Here is an 18581-nt window from a genome sequence, read left to right as displayed (position 1 = left end):
GATCGTACACAGTTTTTACTATAAAAACAGTGTTTTATGTGTAGATAACAGCATTTTCTGCATGGAAAATAATATTTAAACACAGAAATATATGTTCTTGTGCAGAAAATGTTTTATGTGCAAAAAAATTAAAATTCATTTTGCTTAAAATTCACACAGGGTAGATATTCACGAAAACAGCTTTTCTGCACAGAAAACTGAATTTTCTTGCATAGTACCAGCATCTACGTTGATACATTAATATTTTTGCAATGAAATGCTATTTTCTATGCAAATAATTCTGTTTCCTGCCCAAAAAGTGTCGTTTTCTTTACAAAATAGCCACGTACAAATTTTTGCACAGAATAAGCAGAATTGCTAGTAGACTTCAAAACGAGTGAGGGTTTTTTAGACTTTCTCACAGTTGGAGGAAAATAGCTGAACTCACGGCAACCTTCAAGAAGAATTTAATGAAGAACTGCATCCCTGATAATGCATTCATTTCAAGTAGGCAACACTGATCCACTGCAAGTGTAGCAATAAATGGCTGCCTATAAAGATCAGTCAGTGAATCTGCAGTGCAGAATTCTTGATCAGAAATAATTTGAGTGGCTGGTAAAAATGCAGACTATTTTCTGAACAACTGAACCAACACAATATTTCTGTCTCTCTACTGTCAAGGAAAAAGCATATTTGGTAAAGATTGGTGGTAGAGCACATGTTTTGTATCCAGAAGCCAAGGAGCCCAAGTCCAGTCCAGTTTAAATGATCAAATATCCAACAATCCCTCTCATCTCTGAATCTCTCTAAACTTAATAAATGTTTGAACCTCTTGTCCTTGTAGTGTGGTACTAATTAAATAAAGAAATGTTCCTATTCGATCAAATTGCTGCTTGATGTATTGTCGAAGGCTTTCATGGCCGGAATCACTGGGTTGTTGTAGGGTTTTTTTGGGCTGTATGGCCATGGTCTAGAGGCATTCTCTCCTGACGTTTCGCCTGCACTTTGGCAAGCATCCTCAGAGGTAGTGAGGTCTGTTGGAACTAGGAAAAAGGGTTTATATATCTGTGGAATGACCAGGGTGAGACAAAAGGACTCTTGTCTACTGGAGCTAGGAAAGCTTTTTTGGGCTGTATGGCCATGGTCTAGAGGCATTCTCTTCTGATGTTTCACCTGCATATATGGCAAGCATCGTCAGAGGTAGTGAGGTCTATTGGAACTAGGAAAAAGGGTTTATATATCTGTGGAATGACCAGGGTGAGACAAAGGACTCTTGTCTTGAGCTAGGAAAGTTTTTTCGGGCTGTATGGCCATGGTCTAGAGGCATTCTCTCCTGACGTTTCACCTGCCTCTATGGCAAGCATCGTCAGAGGTAGTGAGGTCTATTGGAACTAGGAAAAAGGGTTTATATATCTGTGGAATGACCAGGGTAAGACAAAGGACTCTTGTCTGCTTGAGCTAGGAAAGATTTTTCGGGCTGTATGGCCATGGTCTAGAGGCATTCTCTCCTGATGTTTCGCCTGCATCTATGGCAAGCATCCTCAGAGGTAGTGAGGTCTGTTGGAACTAGGAAAAGGGGTTTATATATCTGTGGAATGACCAGGGTGAGACAAAGAACTCTTGTCTGCTGGAGCTAGGAAAGTTTTTTTTCGGGCTGTATGGCCATGGTCTAGAGGCATTCTCTCCTGATGTTTCGCCTGCATCTATGGCAAGCATCCTCAGAGGTAGTGAGGTCTGTTGGAACTAGGAAAAGGGGTTTATATATCTGTGGAATGACCAGGGTGAGACAAAGAACTCTTGTCTGCTGGAGCTAGGAAAGTTTTTTTTCGGGCTGTATGGCCATGGTCTAGAGGCATTCTCTCCTGATGTTTCGCCTGCATCTATGGCAAGCATCCTCAGAGGTAGTGAGGTCTGTTGGAACTAGGAAAAGGGGTTTATATATCTGTGGAATGACCAGGGTGAGACAAAGAACTCTTGTCTGCTGGAGCTAGGAAAGTTTTTTTTCGGGCTGTATGGCCATAGTCTAGAGGCATTCTCTTCTGGCGTTTCGCCTGCATCTATGGCAAGCATCCTCAGAGGTAGTGAGGTCTGTTGGAACTAGGAAAAGGGGTTTATACATCTGTGGAATGACCAGGGTGAGACAAAGAACTCTTGTCTGCTGGAGCTAGGAAAGTTTTTTTCAGGCTGTATGGCCATGGTCTAGAGGCATTCTCTTCTGGCGTTCCGCCTGCATATATGGCAAGCATCCTCAGAGGTAGTGAGGTCTGTTGGAACTAGGAAAAAGAGTTTATATATCTGTGGAATGACCAGGGTGAGACAAAGGACTCTTGTCTGCTGGAACTAGGAAAGTTTACGAAATTGATGCTTGTTTCACCTAACAAATTTGAAATCTTTTGTAACAAAGTTTCAGGAAGGAATTATTAAACTTATATTTATTTTTATCCCACTTTCCTTTCTTAAATTAGACCCAAAGCAGAGCTATCCCCTTTTCTAACATAAGAAAAATGAATTTATTAAAAATGAATCAGCAATCATATACCCAATCACCCATTGAACTGAATGGAACTCATTCTAGGGCAGCCATTTAGCACAGCAGGTTAATCACCAGCTCCAGCTGCAGTAAATCTTGCCAACCAAAATGGTGACAGTTTGAGACAGGTCAGGGGGAAATCCTGACCTTTAGCCCAGCTCTCCACCCATCTAGGGGATCGAAAACAGCAATATGAGTAGATAAATAGGAAATGCATTAAAGGGGAGGTATTTTAGGCAAGGCATTTCAATCAAAAAAAGAAGGAAAGGTTACGGACAAAGAAAGCTCTTCAGCAAGGAGATGGAGCGACAGCAGCCTCTGTGGCCAGAACCGAGCACAGCCTCAGAAAGATGAGAAGCCTATATATATATATACCTCTATCTCAGTGCTTCTCAACCTTGGGTCCCCAGATGTTCTTGGCCTACAACTCCCAGAAATCCCAGCCAGTTTACCAGCTGTTAGGATTTCTGGGAATTGTAGGCCAAAAACATCTGGGGACCCCAGGTTGAGAACCACTGCTCTATCTGTTATCTTTCTTGTCATTGTATAATCAGCATTTAATTATTTATTTTATTTACTTCGGGCATCCTCACAACCTCTGAGGATGCTTGCCATAGATACAGGTGAAACGTCAGGAGAGAATGCTTCTAGAACATGGCCATATAGCCCAAAAACCTACAAAAACCCAGTGATTCAAGCCATGGAAGCCTTCGACAATATGTTTGCTTTGTTCTTAGACACACTGATTTGTTTTTGTGTCAGTTTAAAACAATTGAACACATATTCAAACTGAGTTGCTGTGAGTTTTTCGGAACCTCTGGAGATGCCAGTCACACATGCAGGTGAAATGTCAGGAGATAATGCTACTGGAACATGACCATATAGCCCAAAAACCTCACAGCAACTCAGTGATTCTGTCCATGAAAGCCTTCAACAACATACTAAAACGATGGCACCACCCCAACCAGTTAAGAACAGAAGGTCTCTTTAAATAGAAAGAGCTTACTCTGATGAAAGGAGAGTAGAGGAGGGGCAAAGAAACCTCCCTCGACAGATAGGTCCAAAGCCAATAAGAAAGCGCTCTCCTAGGGGTTCATAAGCCATGCCTGCATAGATAGTGGGACTTATAGAAAGCCCATCCCTGAAAATCAAAACACTCAGTTTGACACATAATAGGACAGTATGGTCTTTCAGATAGCCTAAAGCCATGTTGCAAAGATGAAAAAAGGAAGCGAATGAAGCAACACAGCAGGTATGGTGCTTGTGGTCCAGGCAGTGGGCCAAGGTCTTAACCAGAAATAAAACAGACTAATTAATTGATGTTCAAGTTGTACTTGCCTCTTGAACAATTGGTAGGCAAGAGTAGTTAGGGGAAATCAGAATACAATCAGACAGAACTCTCCAACAATGGGACTTGCTCACAAGGCTGGTCTGAAAAGAAGTTTCCTAGAGGCAAACTAGGATGAGCTTTTTGTTTTTGCTGTACTCTCTCCTGCCAATCTCTTCTAAATTTGATCAAGGAATGTGTCAAAGATCAAAGTCTTGATGCAATTAAGAGCTTCTTGCCTTTGAGGGTGATCATGGGGTTTGCAGATGTTCAAAGCAAGATATAAAGGAGACCCTTCACTTTTGCAGGGCTCATACGTGCAGAATCCCTGCGAAAAGAGAAAAAAATGAGTAAAAACTATTTTAAATCGAAAAGTAGGCATTTCTAGGTCCTTCAGCACAACTCTATGTCACAGAGGACATTGTTGATAGAATCACACTGGAGGACCTACAGATGCCTAAGAATACCATATTAATAAAATCTGCAAATAATTAAATCTACTAAAATTAAACCTACAATAGTAGATCTAAATTATGAATCAGACCTTGGAAAATTGGAATCTGGGGGTTGAATCTGGAAATCTCTGCACTGTGGGCAAAAAAAGAATAGGAAAGATAAGGGACTATGGAAGGTCAATGCAAGATAATGGCATTAGGATTGTGCTCCTAGACCAGGCATGGGCAAGCTTGGGTCCTCCTTCCTGGTGTTTTGGACTTCAACTCCCACAATTCCTAACAGCCTCAGGCCCTTTCCTTAAGTGGCTGAGGGGGAAAAGGAAGGGGCCTGAGGCCATTAGGAATTGTTGGAGTTGAAGTCCAAAACACCTGGAAGGAGGGCCCAAGTTTGCCCATGCCTGCTATTGTATTGATATCTGGTTCTATAAACCAGAACCTGCTCTGATTTGGATCTGAATTAGAGTTCTATATTGAAATGGAGACGTACATATGAAAAGAGGCACTTCCCAATCCAGGTCCCAAGCTTTTCAGGGATTTGAATGTCATCACACACATTTTGAATTCAAACTGGAAATGTATTGGCAGCAAGTGCAGTTCTTTTAAGACTAGCATTATATGATTTCTGTATGATACTCCTGTCAACGGTCCGCCTGCAGCATTTTGCACTAGCTACAGCTTCCAAATCGTCTTCAAAGGCAGCCACTCATTGTCTAGTTGGGAGATTACCAGTGCATGGACTATTTTGGCTAGTTATCTCTGTCCAGGAAAGGTTACAGCTATCACAATAGTCACAGAAACAAACACAGAGTCCACTTGGGCTTCCAGTGATATGGATAGATCTAGAAGCACGCCCAAGCTGCATACTTGCTCTTTCAAGGGGAATGTATCCCTGTCCAGTAGAGGATGTTTAGTGTTTACCCATTTCCTAGATCTGGTAACCACCAATCCACAGAGAGGACATTGTTCTATCAGGGTTGAATTTCACCCAAGACATTGCATCATCTAGACCAGGCATGCACAAACTTCAGCCCTCCTAGTGTTTTGGTCTTCATCTTTCACCATTCCTAACAGCTGGTTAGATGGTTGGGATTTCTGGGAGTTAAAGTCTGAAACAACTGGAATGCCATAGTTTGCCCATGCCTGATCTAGACACTGGTCCAGAATCTGCATAGTCCCAGCAGCCTCTGATAGCCTAGAGAAGTGAAGCTGAATGCATCAGCATGCTGCAATCTGGAAATGCATGTTACTACATAAGGGCTTCAACGTGTTAAGGTAGCTTATGAAGTGGGCCCTGGTGCTCATTTGGGCACTCCCTGATGTGCATTCAGACATTGTTTAGGAATTCTAGAACATAGCCGAAACAGCTGGCGTGCATGAAAGATGCCCAATGTCTGTGATAAGTTCTTCATGAACATTACAAATGCCCAATGTGCATCAGAAGCACCTGGTTTACATTGTATATGCATATCTTCACAATTCAGTAATAGGGTCTTGTTGTATTTCTGCAAGATAGCTATGGATTCATAAAGTTCAAAAGCATAGGCTATGATATAGGATCTTGGCCTTCGGTTTCTACACTTGTAGTACAAACCATATCATAGCCGGAGTACAGCCAGACAAATTAAACATTTTGATTTTCTATCTTAATGGGATCAATAGGATTAACTTTGCAAGCTGGAAACTGATGAGTGCAGGTATTTCAGCAATTAGTTAAACATTCAATGTAGCTAATGGCAAATCAAGTGCTTTCACTCCTGGAAGAGTTTAGTCTTCCCTATACAATAAAAGCAAACACCATTTTGGGTTTATTCACTGGTTGGGCATGTGTTGTTTCAAGTCACGAACAAGTCCCTGACACAGTGAGCCATTGACAAATGATGGGATTTGGCTGCATGTGTTGATTCATCCTTAGATTGCAATCACACAATGAGCCACAAACTGATGAAGTGTAGCCGCGCAGGGCCTTGGTCAGATGACAGTTATTACTCTGGGTCCTCCTCTCTGCAGAGCTAAGATCAAATTTTTGATTGAACACAGAAATAGATATAGGGAGCATATTGGGTTAAACATGAAAGCCCAGAAACCATACAGACTTCTGTGGCTGTGGATCGAAGATGTCACATCTGGCAGCAAGCAGAACATCATTTGGAAATTGATTGGTGGGTGCACACGTTTGGTAAATAAATATACAAACAAGGAGAGGTGAGCTAGTTCTGAATTCATGGAGCACATGCTTCTGAACTGGTTCTGGATGCACTGAAAACTATATTTTTTATCATTTCAGATTGTTAAGTAGAGCTTTTCAATCCTATCTGTGTATGCCTTTAAGACTGGGCTGCAAAACTATGACCCCATAGATATTTTGCATAAATAGTTCCTATTTCATCTACAACAGAAGATCATTTAATTCCCAGATCATGTGAGTAGCTACTATCATTTGAGTGGATAGATCCAAAAAATCTACTCCCAAGGAGCAGAGATGAAGCATTTTGGACTACCGCTGCCATAAAACTCAATTAACGTGAAAAACTGATAGGGTTTATGGGAGTTGTAGTCAAATAAATTTGGAAGGCACCAAGTTGTTTTCGCCTGCTTTTAAACACAATACAGAGACTTTTAAAGTGGAGGTTCTTGCCTTCTTAATTCTTGCAATTTATTCTTGAAAGGCTGAGATTTGATTAATCTTATTTCAATGTGCATAACCATAATTGTTATTAATGTCCATAAAGCTGTCAGGCTGCGATCTTTATCTGAAAGGAGTGCTTCACATTCTCACTACTTACATTTACAACCTATTTTGGAGGTTCTGGGAAGCATCCAGTGTTTCAAAAGCACCCCATGCTTGTAAGCCTAAAATCCTTCTCTAACCCAGGTCCTCTTACCATTTTAGAAGGTGGCATCTATAGTGTTTGCACAGAAATTAACAAGTCAGCAGAAGTTTGTTAAGGATGAAAGAAAGGAAAACAATGTGAAATAACTTCCAGCAGATACAGGTCTTTGTGTTCACCCTGGAGGAGGAATAGTCAAATTCTGTCTATACAAGCTTGTTTGGGCCAGTCATGTGGCTTATCCATAGGTCAGTAAGAGTCAAAGTAATGGAGAATGATCTCTGAATTTCATGGGCCAAGGTCTCTTAGTACCTCTTCTATATAGCTAAGTATGCTTGAAGTTACACCATGATAGAAGATTCCAGCTACTACTGAAACCATTTGATGGAGCAAGTCAGACAATTGGTCCCTCTGAACCAGTACTTTCCATGACATCTCTCCAGAGTTTAAAACAAGGGTCTTTCCAGTCCTACGTGAGATTCCCCCAATCAAATCTGAGACCTTTCACAAACAAAGCATGTGCTGTACCACTAAGCTCCAGGCCAGTGGTTCTCAACCTGTGGGTCCGCAAGTGTTTTGGCCTACAACTCCCAGAAATCCCTGCCAGTTTACCAGTTGTTAGGATTTCTGGGAGTTGAAGACCAAAACGTCTGGGGACCTACAGGTTGAGAGCAACTACTCTAGACCATCAAATGTTATTAAGAGAGTTTATTTTTTCCCTCATTAAAATGTGTATAAATAGAAACAAACTAAGTATTGCTTACATAGGAACACAACTGTGTTGGTAAGGCTAATAGCTACTTTTGAGTTTTCATGACCAAAAATGGTTCCAAGTGGCAAGAGAAATTATTACCGTATCTGCCTCTCCCAAATGCTCCTTCCTTTGAAGTTGTTTCCCACATTGCGAATTTCATTCCTAGGACTCCCACAGTTACAATTGCAATATAGGATGGAGATGTCCAAGCAGATATCAGGCTCACAGCTAATACCTATCAATCTCTCCTTCATAGTTCAGTGGTGATGATGGAAATGCAGTGTGGTTTTTAAAGACTGAGCATACTTTCTTGCAGGTCTGGTTTCAACGTTACAAAATGCCATTGCTGTTTCTGCTTTCTGTATGCATTAGTCACAAATAATTCACCAGCAATGTCTGCTGAGAGTATGATCATTCTCTACATGATGGTGATAGTCTGTGCTGTGAACCATTCTATTTGTTATGACCACTGCGTGGAGTTACTTCACACAGACAGAATGAGGCTGTTAGAATATATAACGCCAGCCTCATACATTGCCTGGTTTGGCCAATGTGCTGTTGTAGTACTGTCATTACATCAAACCAATTAATTTATTTATTCCATCGTACACTTTGCATTGCTTTCCTTACAGGAGAGGGTAGTTATGTCTACATTTCCTCCACCACCAGCCACAAACATGTCTAACACCTATTTTTGTCTTCAGACATACCACTTCCTCCTTGTACACATCTATCTTTCACTTTCATCACTTTCATCAGTAATGGGAAAATGAATCCTCTGTTCTCTGTAGCATTCTGGTTTCAAGATTATTTACTCTTTTTGACTGTTGGAAAAATAGGATGTGATGGACAGGATATCAACTAGGACTATCATATTTTGCAGTTGCTTCTTGAGTCCCATTGGAGCTGATCATCAAAAGTACTGATTCCATTGTTTAGCACTGTCACTCTATGAGAATCAAGCACACTTGTACTTGTTTCCAGGGAGGAACAAACAGAGAGTCCCAAAAGTTTTCGGACTTCCAACCTTTCTCCAACCTGGCATTTTTCAGATATGTTGGACTAGGCCCTCCATCATCCCCAAAGTGACTGAGTATAATGGGGCCAGTGTATGTAGAAGGCACTGGCTTTGGGTGGTGCTGCAGAGTGTAGCAGCTGAACTGATATCAAGGGAAATAGGGGTGGAAAAGGTTGGGCAAGTGGGAGGAAAATGGCCCGTTTATTGAGACAACATGGAAACTGTTGTATCAAAGCATTTACCTTGTGTAATGGGAGTGTCTCCTTTACCGCAGAGGAGAGAATAAAGTCTGGTAATCCTTGTTTATCTGCTTACAATGAGTAATGTTTTAAAGATAGATGACTTTGAGACTGATGGTAAATTTGGCCCTCTTTAATTTTAGTGCCCAGCCTCAATATGGAATCTAGCAGAGGTACTGTAGACCATTTACCATTTTACTACTACACCTATTTGTCTAGAATGACTTGTAGAATGTTTTTGCTTTGCTTTGAATATCTCTTTTTCATTGTCCCAAAAATGTTTCTTGGATTATGGCTGCAGAAATCTATCAATGTGTTGAATCAGTTAAAATATCAGCAGTTGTTGGGTCTAAGAAAATGACAAATCATCATCTTAAGAAACAATTTTGACTTTCAATATTATTGGTAGTGGTAAACTCTGCGATTAAGTCATGTAAGTTTCTTCTAAAAGATTGGTTTCTTTGGTATTAAAGACTGTTCTGTTGATACAGGTTGAGTATCCTTTATCTGGAATCCCAAAATCCAAAAGATTTGTCCACATGGGTGGCTGAGATAGTGACATGTTCGCTTTCAAGTAGTTTAGTGTACACAAACTTTGTTTCACATACACAATTATTAACATTACTGTATGTATATAAGGTATATATGAAACATACTTCAATTTTATATTTCAGCTTAGGCCCCATCTCCAATATATCTTACTATATAAATGCAAGTTTTCCAAAATCTAAAGCATAGAACACTTCTGATCCCAAGCATTTTGGATAAGGGATTCTCAACCTATAATAAAAAGCACTGTGTGATGTCAAAATGCATTGATACATTTTTAATGAGCCAATGTAACTTTAGCTCTGCATTCAGGCAGACAATGCTTTCTCCTCAATTCAGTGCAAGCATTATTTACAAATCTGAACTTATTTGTAATGCATGCCTCTTTTCCCTTTGTAGTTTAAACCCACTCCTTCCTCCTGTCTTAGTGCCATCAATGATAGAAATGGTTTCAGGGTGAGGGGGAGCCCAGATCAATAACTTTGTTTAGAATTGGTGAAAAGTGTGAAAAATTTACTCCAGAGAATGCAAAAGGGAGTTCTCGTTCCTAAGGCTGGTTTTGAATTATGTATTACTTGTTTATGATAACTATTGGTTAATTTTTCCACTACCCACCAGGACTACCTAAGTGCTGTGAAATAAAATAGTTTTAAAACATTGGCTAACATATTTTTACTCAGCTACAATCACAGCATTATAGAAATGTAGAGTTGGAAATGACCACAAGGGCTATCCAATCCAACACAGATGGCCTTCCAACCTCTGTTTAAAGACCTGCAATGACGAAGACTCCACCACACTCCATCTTCCATTGTTGGACAGCCCTTCCCACTAAAAGTTTCTTCCTAATGTTTAGGTTGCACCTCTTTTCTTGGAATTTGAATCCAAGCAATGGAGACTGTTAGACTTAAGACATTGTAACTGCTTCGTAGTTTTACATGTTATTGATACTGACAAGGTAGATCCCTGAAATCCACCTTCAAAGCCAGTCAGCTGTCTTGAACTGCTGGTAAGCAGGACCCTAGAGTTCCCTCCCACCAGCAAGTGGGGCTGTAAAGATCTGAAGGAAAAATGTATTGTCAAAGGTTTTCATGGCTGGAATCACAGTTTTTGGAATGTATGGCCATGTTCCAGAAGCATTCTCTCCTGATGTTTCATTTTCATCTTCAGAGTTTGTGAGATCTGTTGGAAACTAGGAAAATTGGGTTTATATATCTGTGGAATGTCCAGGTTGGGAGAAAGAACTCTTGTCTGTTGGAGGTAGGTGTGAATGTTTCAATTGGCCCCCTTGATTAGCATTTAATGGCCTAGCAGCTTCAAGGTCTGGCTTCTTACGGCCTGGGGAAATCCTTTGTTGAGAGGTGATTAGCTGTCCTGATTGTTTCAAAAACAGGGGAACTCCAGACAAGAAACAATTAGGGGCAGCTAATCACCTCTTAACAAAGGATTCCCTCAGGCAGTAAAAGCTCCCTCTCCCCTTCTTCTTTTTTTACAAGGTGTGATTTGCAGAGTGCCCAAGTTGTGTTTCTACCTGGCCCTTCTCTCAGGCAATTAAAATGTTAATGCATTCCTGACTTGATATTCTTACCAGGTAAGCACTGGGGAAAATAAAAACAAAGTAGTCTTTCAGATTCACACAATGATTTCCATAAAACAAATGATCTGGCTGGAAAAAGTATTTGTTGTTGTGCTCATTGACCACAGGGGCAAAGATATTGAAACATTAAGAAAAAAATAGTGTGGGCTTGCTGCAAAGTTTCATGCCTTCGTTCTATAATGACAATGTGTTCAGATTCTGTATTTAGATCTGCGCCATTTGGAAACCTTTTAAAATCATAGCAATCATAATAATGATGTCTGGGACAAATTGAGTGAAACATGCTGCTATTTTCTGTTTTTTTAAAAAATATATAAAACTTAATTTCAAACAATGTCAGGGAAAAATAGATGCACTTTTAATGTATTTAGAAATCACCAGCAAAATGGGGGTAAGGCTGAAATTCCACATCCACTTACGTGGGTGGAGGCCCATTGAATTCAATGATATTTACTTCTTTAGAGACATTTATGGGATTGCATTTTAAAGTGTGATAGATAAGTTTTGCTGTGAAATTGTAAGCCAGCATCACTTCACAGCCTTCAAAGCATTCTTGGAAAAGCAATCTTGGGCACCACAATTCAGGAAGAATATTGACAAGCTGGGACTTGTCCAGAGAAGGTGAACAAAATGCCATGGCCTACAGCCGAGCACCGAGCACCAAAAATCAGCTGGCCAAATGGTTACCGTTCCCACTTACCTTTCATTTCACCAGTTTTTCCAAACAGGAGGAGGGTATACTGTTTCATGCCATCCGAGTAAACTGAATGAAACAAAAACATGAAAGAAACAAATGAGACAAATACAGTGCCCATGAGTAGTGTGTTTAGCCTACGGAAATGAGGGTTATGTAGTTTAAACATTTGAAAATATAGAAGATGGAGCCAGTTTATCTTCTGCTGCAGTTTATTCAAATTACAGGTAAAGATGTTTCATCTAAACATTAGGAAGAATCTCATGGTAAGAGCTGTTCAAAAGTGGAATTGATTCCTTGGAATGTGGTGGAGTCTTTGGAGGTTTTAAACAGAGGGTGGATGGCCATCTGTCATGAATGGTTTGAGTGAGTATTCCTCGATGGCAGAAGGTTGGACTGGATGTATCTTGTGGTCTCTTTTATTACAGAATATTTTCAAAATCTATTAAAAGGGGAAAGAGCAGCTCTAGTCTTAACTACTCATCAACATCTGATCAAAAAAGTGCAATTTCACCTCCTTCCATGCAAGCTCTGGGCCATTTAGCTGTTGTCTTTTTCCATCCCAAACCAAGAATGCATTGCTTTTCTTCCATGCGCCCACTGTCATTTCATGTGGAGTACAACACTAGCACCCAACATGTAGCATTGGTATTCTCAGGAGTGGAGTGGAGATACAGCTATCCTATCCGGACCATTGCACAAATGCAACCATCAGCATTGTCATTACACAGCATGTCCCAATGCACAAAGTGTCCTGATGAACAATGTGTCTTGATTCACAATGTGTCCTGACATACATGTTCCATTGTAAAACATGCCCTGCTGTGCAATGGATAACCTGGTTGAGCAACAGGTGCCCCTCTTCTGCAATGGGACATCTTATGCAGTGTCCTATTGTCTGCCATCACAATTCACTAGCATAGTTCAGTGTCAAGTGAGCAATGTAGCCATTTTTCACCCAGGAAATAAATAACAGCCAATATTATTTCCATCCTAGCAGTTGTATACCCCTCATGTATGCTTTCAACCCATGGGAGTTTAATGTGTATCCCCAACTGACTCAGTGTGGTTTGACACTTTCTCATTCCTTTGGCTGCTGGTTCTCAACACTTTTTTCTTTCTACCATTGTGCTTTTGCTGTCTTCAGCTTCATTCGACAACACTGTCATTTAACCCAATTGTCTTTGCAAACCAATGTAAGTGTGTTTCCATGTCTTTGTGAAATCATCACATGAGATGTTAGCATCGTGATATCTTTGACAGTATCACAGTGTAACATACTGATGAAGTTGGTGGCAGAGTGGGTAGCCACAGTCAAGGCAGTGTAGGCAGAGAGGTAGGGAAAAGATGGACAACTTGTGTCCCTTGTCTCAATTCTAAAAGCATTGTTGCCAAGGCACTGCCTGGAGGGAAATATGACGATCCCCTAGCAACATCTTTCAAATATCATGCAGCAATTCTCTTCACTCTAGTGGCCTTCTTCCCAAAACATGTGGCAGTAAACTATAGCATGACTGATTTAGCCAGTAAATCAATCCCCTTGAATATAAGAGAAATTCTGGGAAGTCATGCAAATGTCCCAGATTCCTCCCAATTGTATTGATCATACAACCCTAATTCTATGTCATATGTTCCTTCACAATTTCACTATTAACTTATAATAGATTTATATGCACCAATGAGCATGGGATATGCCTGGATCACAGATACTGCGAGCCCCCGGTGGTGCAGTCGGTTAAACCCCTGTGCTGGCAGGACTGAAGACCGACAGGTCGCAGGTTCGAATCCGGGTAGAGGCAGATGAGCTCCCTCTATCAGCTCCAGCTCCTCATGTGGGGACATGAGAGAAGCCTCCCACAGGGATGATAAAACATCAAATCATCCAGGCATCACCTGGGCAATGTCCTTGCAGATTCTCTCACACCTTGCCAATTCTCTCACACCAGAAGTGACTTGCAGTCTCCCAGGTCGCTCCTGACACGACAAAAAAAACAAAACAAAACAGATACTGCAATATATTTATTTAAGTGTAGATCCTTGCTTAAGTCAATGGTGTTCTTCCATATCTGGTGAGGTACTTCTGTATCCAATACCAGTACATTTAGGACTGTTGATCCAAAAGGTGGTGGCACCAAAAACCTTCTGGGCAGCAATACTGAGGCTTTTGAAGCAAGTTCTTAAGATTCACAAGGAAGGAGAAGATTAAAGAAGAGAAGATGAATGGGTAATTCTAATAGAAAGGACAGGTTCCAACAGAAAATTCATGATTAGATTCTTGCCACAATTCTGAATAATTGATTTCACAACAGTTTGGGGGGAAATGATTTGAAATTAATATTATATTTCAAGATGAGTAGCAATAGTCAAAGTGGTAGTAGAAAACAGACCCACAGAACCACCTCTTTGGAAAAGACAGTTCAGGACATAATAAATGCAGCAACCAATACCATCCAATTTGAACATATTCTTCACTATCTTCCCACTATCCCTAACCAGTGGGAGGAGAAATGAGCATTTCTTCTCATGTTGGCATTAGAGGCAGTGTCTGCAACTAAATATAAAACCATGGCTCTATATTTTTCTGGTTGCCCTACTTCAGTAGCATCCAAAGCCACGCTTCAGTCATACCAAATGGACACTACCTTGGTAGAGCTTTGCGTAACCAAACAGCAGCCCTGGGTTGTCTATGTCCAACTCCCATGGATTATTGCACAGGCCTTTGTTCTTTATCACTTGACTTCCCAATTTACTTATTCTGTAGATTTTGCTGCACCATCGACTGAGGTTTAATTTGATTTAACTTAAGACATTAGCCCACATATTAGGTAATGAAGCAAGCACGTCGGGGTTTTTCACTGTCATTTTTTTATAAATATCCTTAAAATACCTGAACATCAAAAGAAAGAAGCAGTTAGCAAGGACAGAGGGATTGGAAGACAAATCTCAAAGAGTTTTCAAGCTCATTGGTTTAGAAGAATGGGAGGTATATGCTAACTATGTAGTGTATTCTTTTTTTTAATCCCTCATCAATCCAAGCTCAGTTTTTATCCTTTCTTCCCTTTCTCTCTCTTCCCTTCTCACCCACAATCCGTGGTCCGATTAGCAAAAGCGGCTTCTGCTGAGCCAGCTAAATTAGGGAAGTGGGTTACTTTGGTTTTTTACTTTTTTTGGTTTTGTTTTCCTTTTTTGGTTTTATGTACTACGGAGAACAGTGTCGTCTTGTGGCCGTTCTCGTAGACTGTGTTGGTTTAACAAGCGTCCAACCCTTTTGTCTTGTTGTTTTTTTGTCTTTCCTGCTCCCTGTCCCCTTGTTCCCACAGGCTGTGCGTTTGTCACGTTTTCGACAAGGGCAATGGCACAGAATGCAATCAAAGCCATGCACCAGTCTCAGACCATGGAGGTACAGTACTGTATCATCTGCCCTTTCTTTGTGTTTTCTTTGTGCAAATGATTGAGAATGTAAAGCCATGCTCTCCTGGAGAAGATCAGATGCATGACAATCACAGATTTAAACTTCTTCACATTCCCAACCCACACTCTCTCTCTTTTCTTCCTTTTTTCCTCTCTCGCTCTCTCTCTCACACTCTTTTTTGTTTCTCCATCTCTGTGACATTTACTTCCCTTAATTGTCTGAGAACACAGGATGATCTCTCTGTTTTTATTTCATAATATGGTGGCATTCAGCAGAAAATGAAAGACGTAGTTCATTGAAATGCCACCTTGCTGTCTGGTGAAATGTACATTTGGCATGTTGAATTGTCTCCCCCTCCTCCTTTTTTTTAATGTTGCTGAAACAATCTGAGCTCTGCAGGCTACCATTCATAAATTCAAAGTGGACAAGCCACACGGAGAAAGGCAGATGGTCTTCATTTTTTTTTCCTAACCTGCAAAGCAGTATCGATTATTCCAAACTACCCGTAAAAAAAATTTAATTATGCTTGTCTGTCCGGGAGAGAGTGAAATTCGATTTCATCTTGGGCTTGCATTTGTGAATGAACCCAAACATTTAAATTTACTTATGTAAATATAAGAGTGATTTTTTTATCCCCCATTCTGTGATTTTTGTCATGGTCTTTCAGAATTTTGCACAAAAAAGCCTCACAAGTCAACTATGTCTTAATCTGGATCTTCTGGTTTAATAATTTGAGAGTGCATGTTATATTGTATTATGTATATCGTATCTGTGTATTGGTTATTCCTTCTGAAGCAGCATTTTGATGCAATGTGCACTCGTTTCTTGCTTCTAATTCTTTTTCCTGTATTTTATTTTATTTTGAAATGAGGATCGTTCCACTTTCTGGAATAATATTGTTTTCGCCTTTTGCGATGCTCTAATCTCCCAAAGCATGCTGGGTACTAAAAATCAAATAAAACCCAACATTATTGTGTCTTTGTCATTGAACTGCTTTGTGTAATGAGCAAAGATTTTTTTTTTAAGTGCATGAAAATGTCACCATCTCCTGTATTATCCAGAAATATTGATATTGGCATTGGAAAGTCTATTGTCTCTCCAATCTTTCCTACCTTTAGTTGAGATTATTTTGATATTTTATAATCAATGTGTTTTTCTTTTCAGTGCTATCCATTTTTAGGCATTGAGAATATACATTGTTAGATGTGGTTCAAAGTGGACCAGAGAAAGGAATCAAAATTACGTTCACCATTAAATGAACATTGAAATAGAAATATGTCTCTCTATTCACACACATACTTCTGCTCTTTTTCGCTGTGGTTCCCTTTTATAATATTGGAAGTGTATTTGATGACTCAAGATAAAAGGGGAAGGGATTACATTTTTTTTATTCCCATACCATATTAGGACTTCAGAGGTAGGATAGCTATTTTAGAATCTTCTGATGGTTCTATCTTTGCTAAAATTCAGAATGCATTATGTAGCGAGGTTTAGGATTGCTCCTGCCCCTTGAAGTTTGAGCCAAAGTGGTAAAGCGAACATCATTACAGATTGGTTCGGTGATTCCAGGATTTTGGTCCTCCAGTTGTTTTGGACTTCAACTCCCAGAAGCCCTAGCCACCTCATCCAATGGTCAGGGATTCTGGGAGCTGTCATCCAAAAACTTGGAGAACCAAAGTGTGGGAACCATTGACCTAATTCACAAGCTTTGTTGCAAGTAACCAAAGCCAGTCAGCCATATGCAGGGCTTAAGTTGTAAGAAGGTAGGTTGCAATTCAAGAACAGTGAGCAATTATGCCAAAAACATCAAACATATGAGCAATTTGGCAATGCAGCCACTCACACTCTTGGTGGCCTTCATGTTCACAGAGATGGAGAGGCGGCCCTATGATTCCATGATACTTTGATTCTCCCTGTTTTAATGTTTTTCCATCAAATGTATAACTATCTTCAAATCAAGGAACTGCTTCTCTTTACATCTGAAGGTTGCTTGATCCAAAGAGATGAATTTTCTAGAAGGGCAATCTTTGTATGGTTCTATCTTTAAAGCACCCAAAGATTAGTGTGAGTGAGTTTTTGGGGTAAATTCAAAGAAGCCTGGCCAAAGTAAAACATTGGAACATTCTTATTGCTATTTCTCTTTAAGATATCAGAAATGATTTTGTCACATAGATAGTGGTTAATCTGTACTGTCACCTACACCTGGATTGTTCACAATGTCAGCATTAGTATTGATGACATTCTCCACTTCCATGTATATCAGAAGACCAGTTTGAGGGAAACAGCCTTCTGAGAAATTACTTGCACTTGAATTTGAATATACCTACAAGAATTCTTAACTGACATTGATGAAATTATGAAATGTAACAAAGATACGTACTGAATTGGTAATGTTGTAAGATACAAGCTGCTTAGGAAGTTGTAGATAGCCTTAGGGTAAACGACTCCCACGAAAGAGAAAAAATGCGAATTCATAAATAAATAAATGCTTATTTTTGACTTTAGGAATCTATATCTTCCTATGTATTTCTATGGGAAAGCTGACCATAGGAGGACCCTCAAATGACTAGAGAAATGTTGCCTCTCAGTTTCTTGGTTCTGCAGTTCAACTCTATGACCAGCTTCTAATGGAAGATTTCTAGAGAAAATGTATTAATAAAATCCACAAATAACCCAATCAGTAAAAGGAAACTTGCAAATATGGAGGACCGACTGTATTGTTTTTTTATGAACCTCCTTTTTTTCAAATGGTCTTCCATTCTGTCATCATGCTAATGTTGCTTCCCAACCTACCTTCAGACATGGTTGTGTTCTGAGAGTACACCATTCTCTCCAGAAAGGACCCTCAGAAGTGGCTTTGGTGTGCTGCTGGAAAGAAAAAATACAAAGGCTGGATTTCACAGAGTGAAAGAATTAACGAAACCAAGGCAGTTGAAAAACATAGAATTATGAGAGAGGAGAATGCCTGCTCCTCTTAAGATAGCAAATTGGGATAGGGAGAGAAAAGAAAGAGTATATTGGTTTAGGTCAATATACTCTCATGTTTCCTTCTCCATGGTTATTAATGTCAATGCTATTATGGTAAAGAGTTGACTTTCAACAGCTAATATTAAATCTGGACACTCAACCAGAAACTATAATGCCCCTGGGCACTCTGATTTCATGTTTAATGCAAAGAAAATTTCTTTGCAAATGGAAG

General features: G+C 40.0%; 1 protein-coding gene across 31 annotated transcripts in view; it reads left to right on the top strand.

Annotated features, from left to right (window-relative positions):
• Positions 1 to 18581, top strand: part of CELF2 (CUGBP Elav-like family member 2) — a 652882-nt gene that overhangs the window by 559665 nt on the left and 74636 nt on the right. For 20 of the 31 annotated variants that reach the window (XM_060776483.2, XM_060776481.2, XM_060776480.2 and 17 more), the window contains 2 exons: positions 9274 to 9303; positions 15291 to 15370. In XM_060776483.2, the coding sequence (XP_060632466.1) occupies positions 9274 to 9303; positions 15291 to 15370 (110 nt within the window). The remainder of the gene's footprint in view (positions 1 to 9273; positions 9304 to 15290; positions 15371 to 18581) is intronic. The other 11 variants (XM_060776485.2, XM_060776495.2, XM_060776497.2 and 8 more) reach the window with 1 other exon arrangement.

Source organism: Anolis sagrei, chromosome 5, assembly GCF_037176765.1.
Source record: "Anolis sagrei isolate rAnoSag1 chromosome 5, rAnoSag1.mat, whole genome shotgun sequence".
Taxonomy (NCBI): domain Eukaryota; kingdom Metazoa; phylum Chordata; class Lepidosauria; order Squamata; family Dactyloidae; genus Anolis; species Anolis sagrei.
The sequence above is the reverse complement of the archived record's forward strand: the minus strand, read 5'-3'. Positions and strand labels throughout refer to the sequence as shown.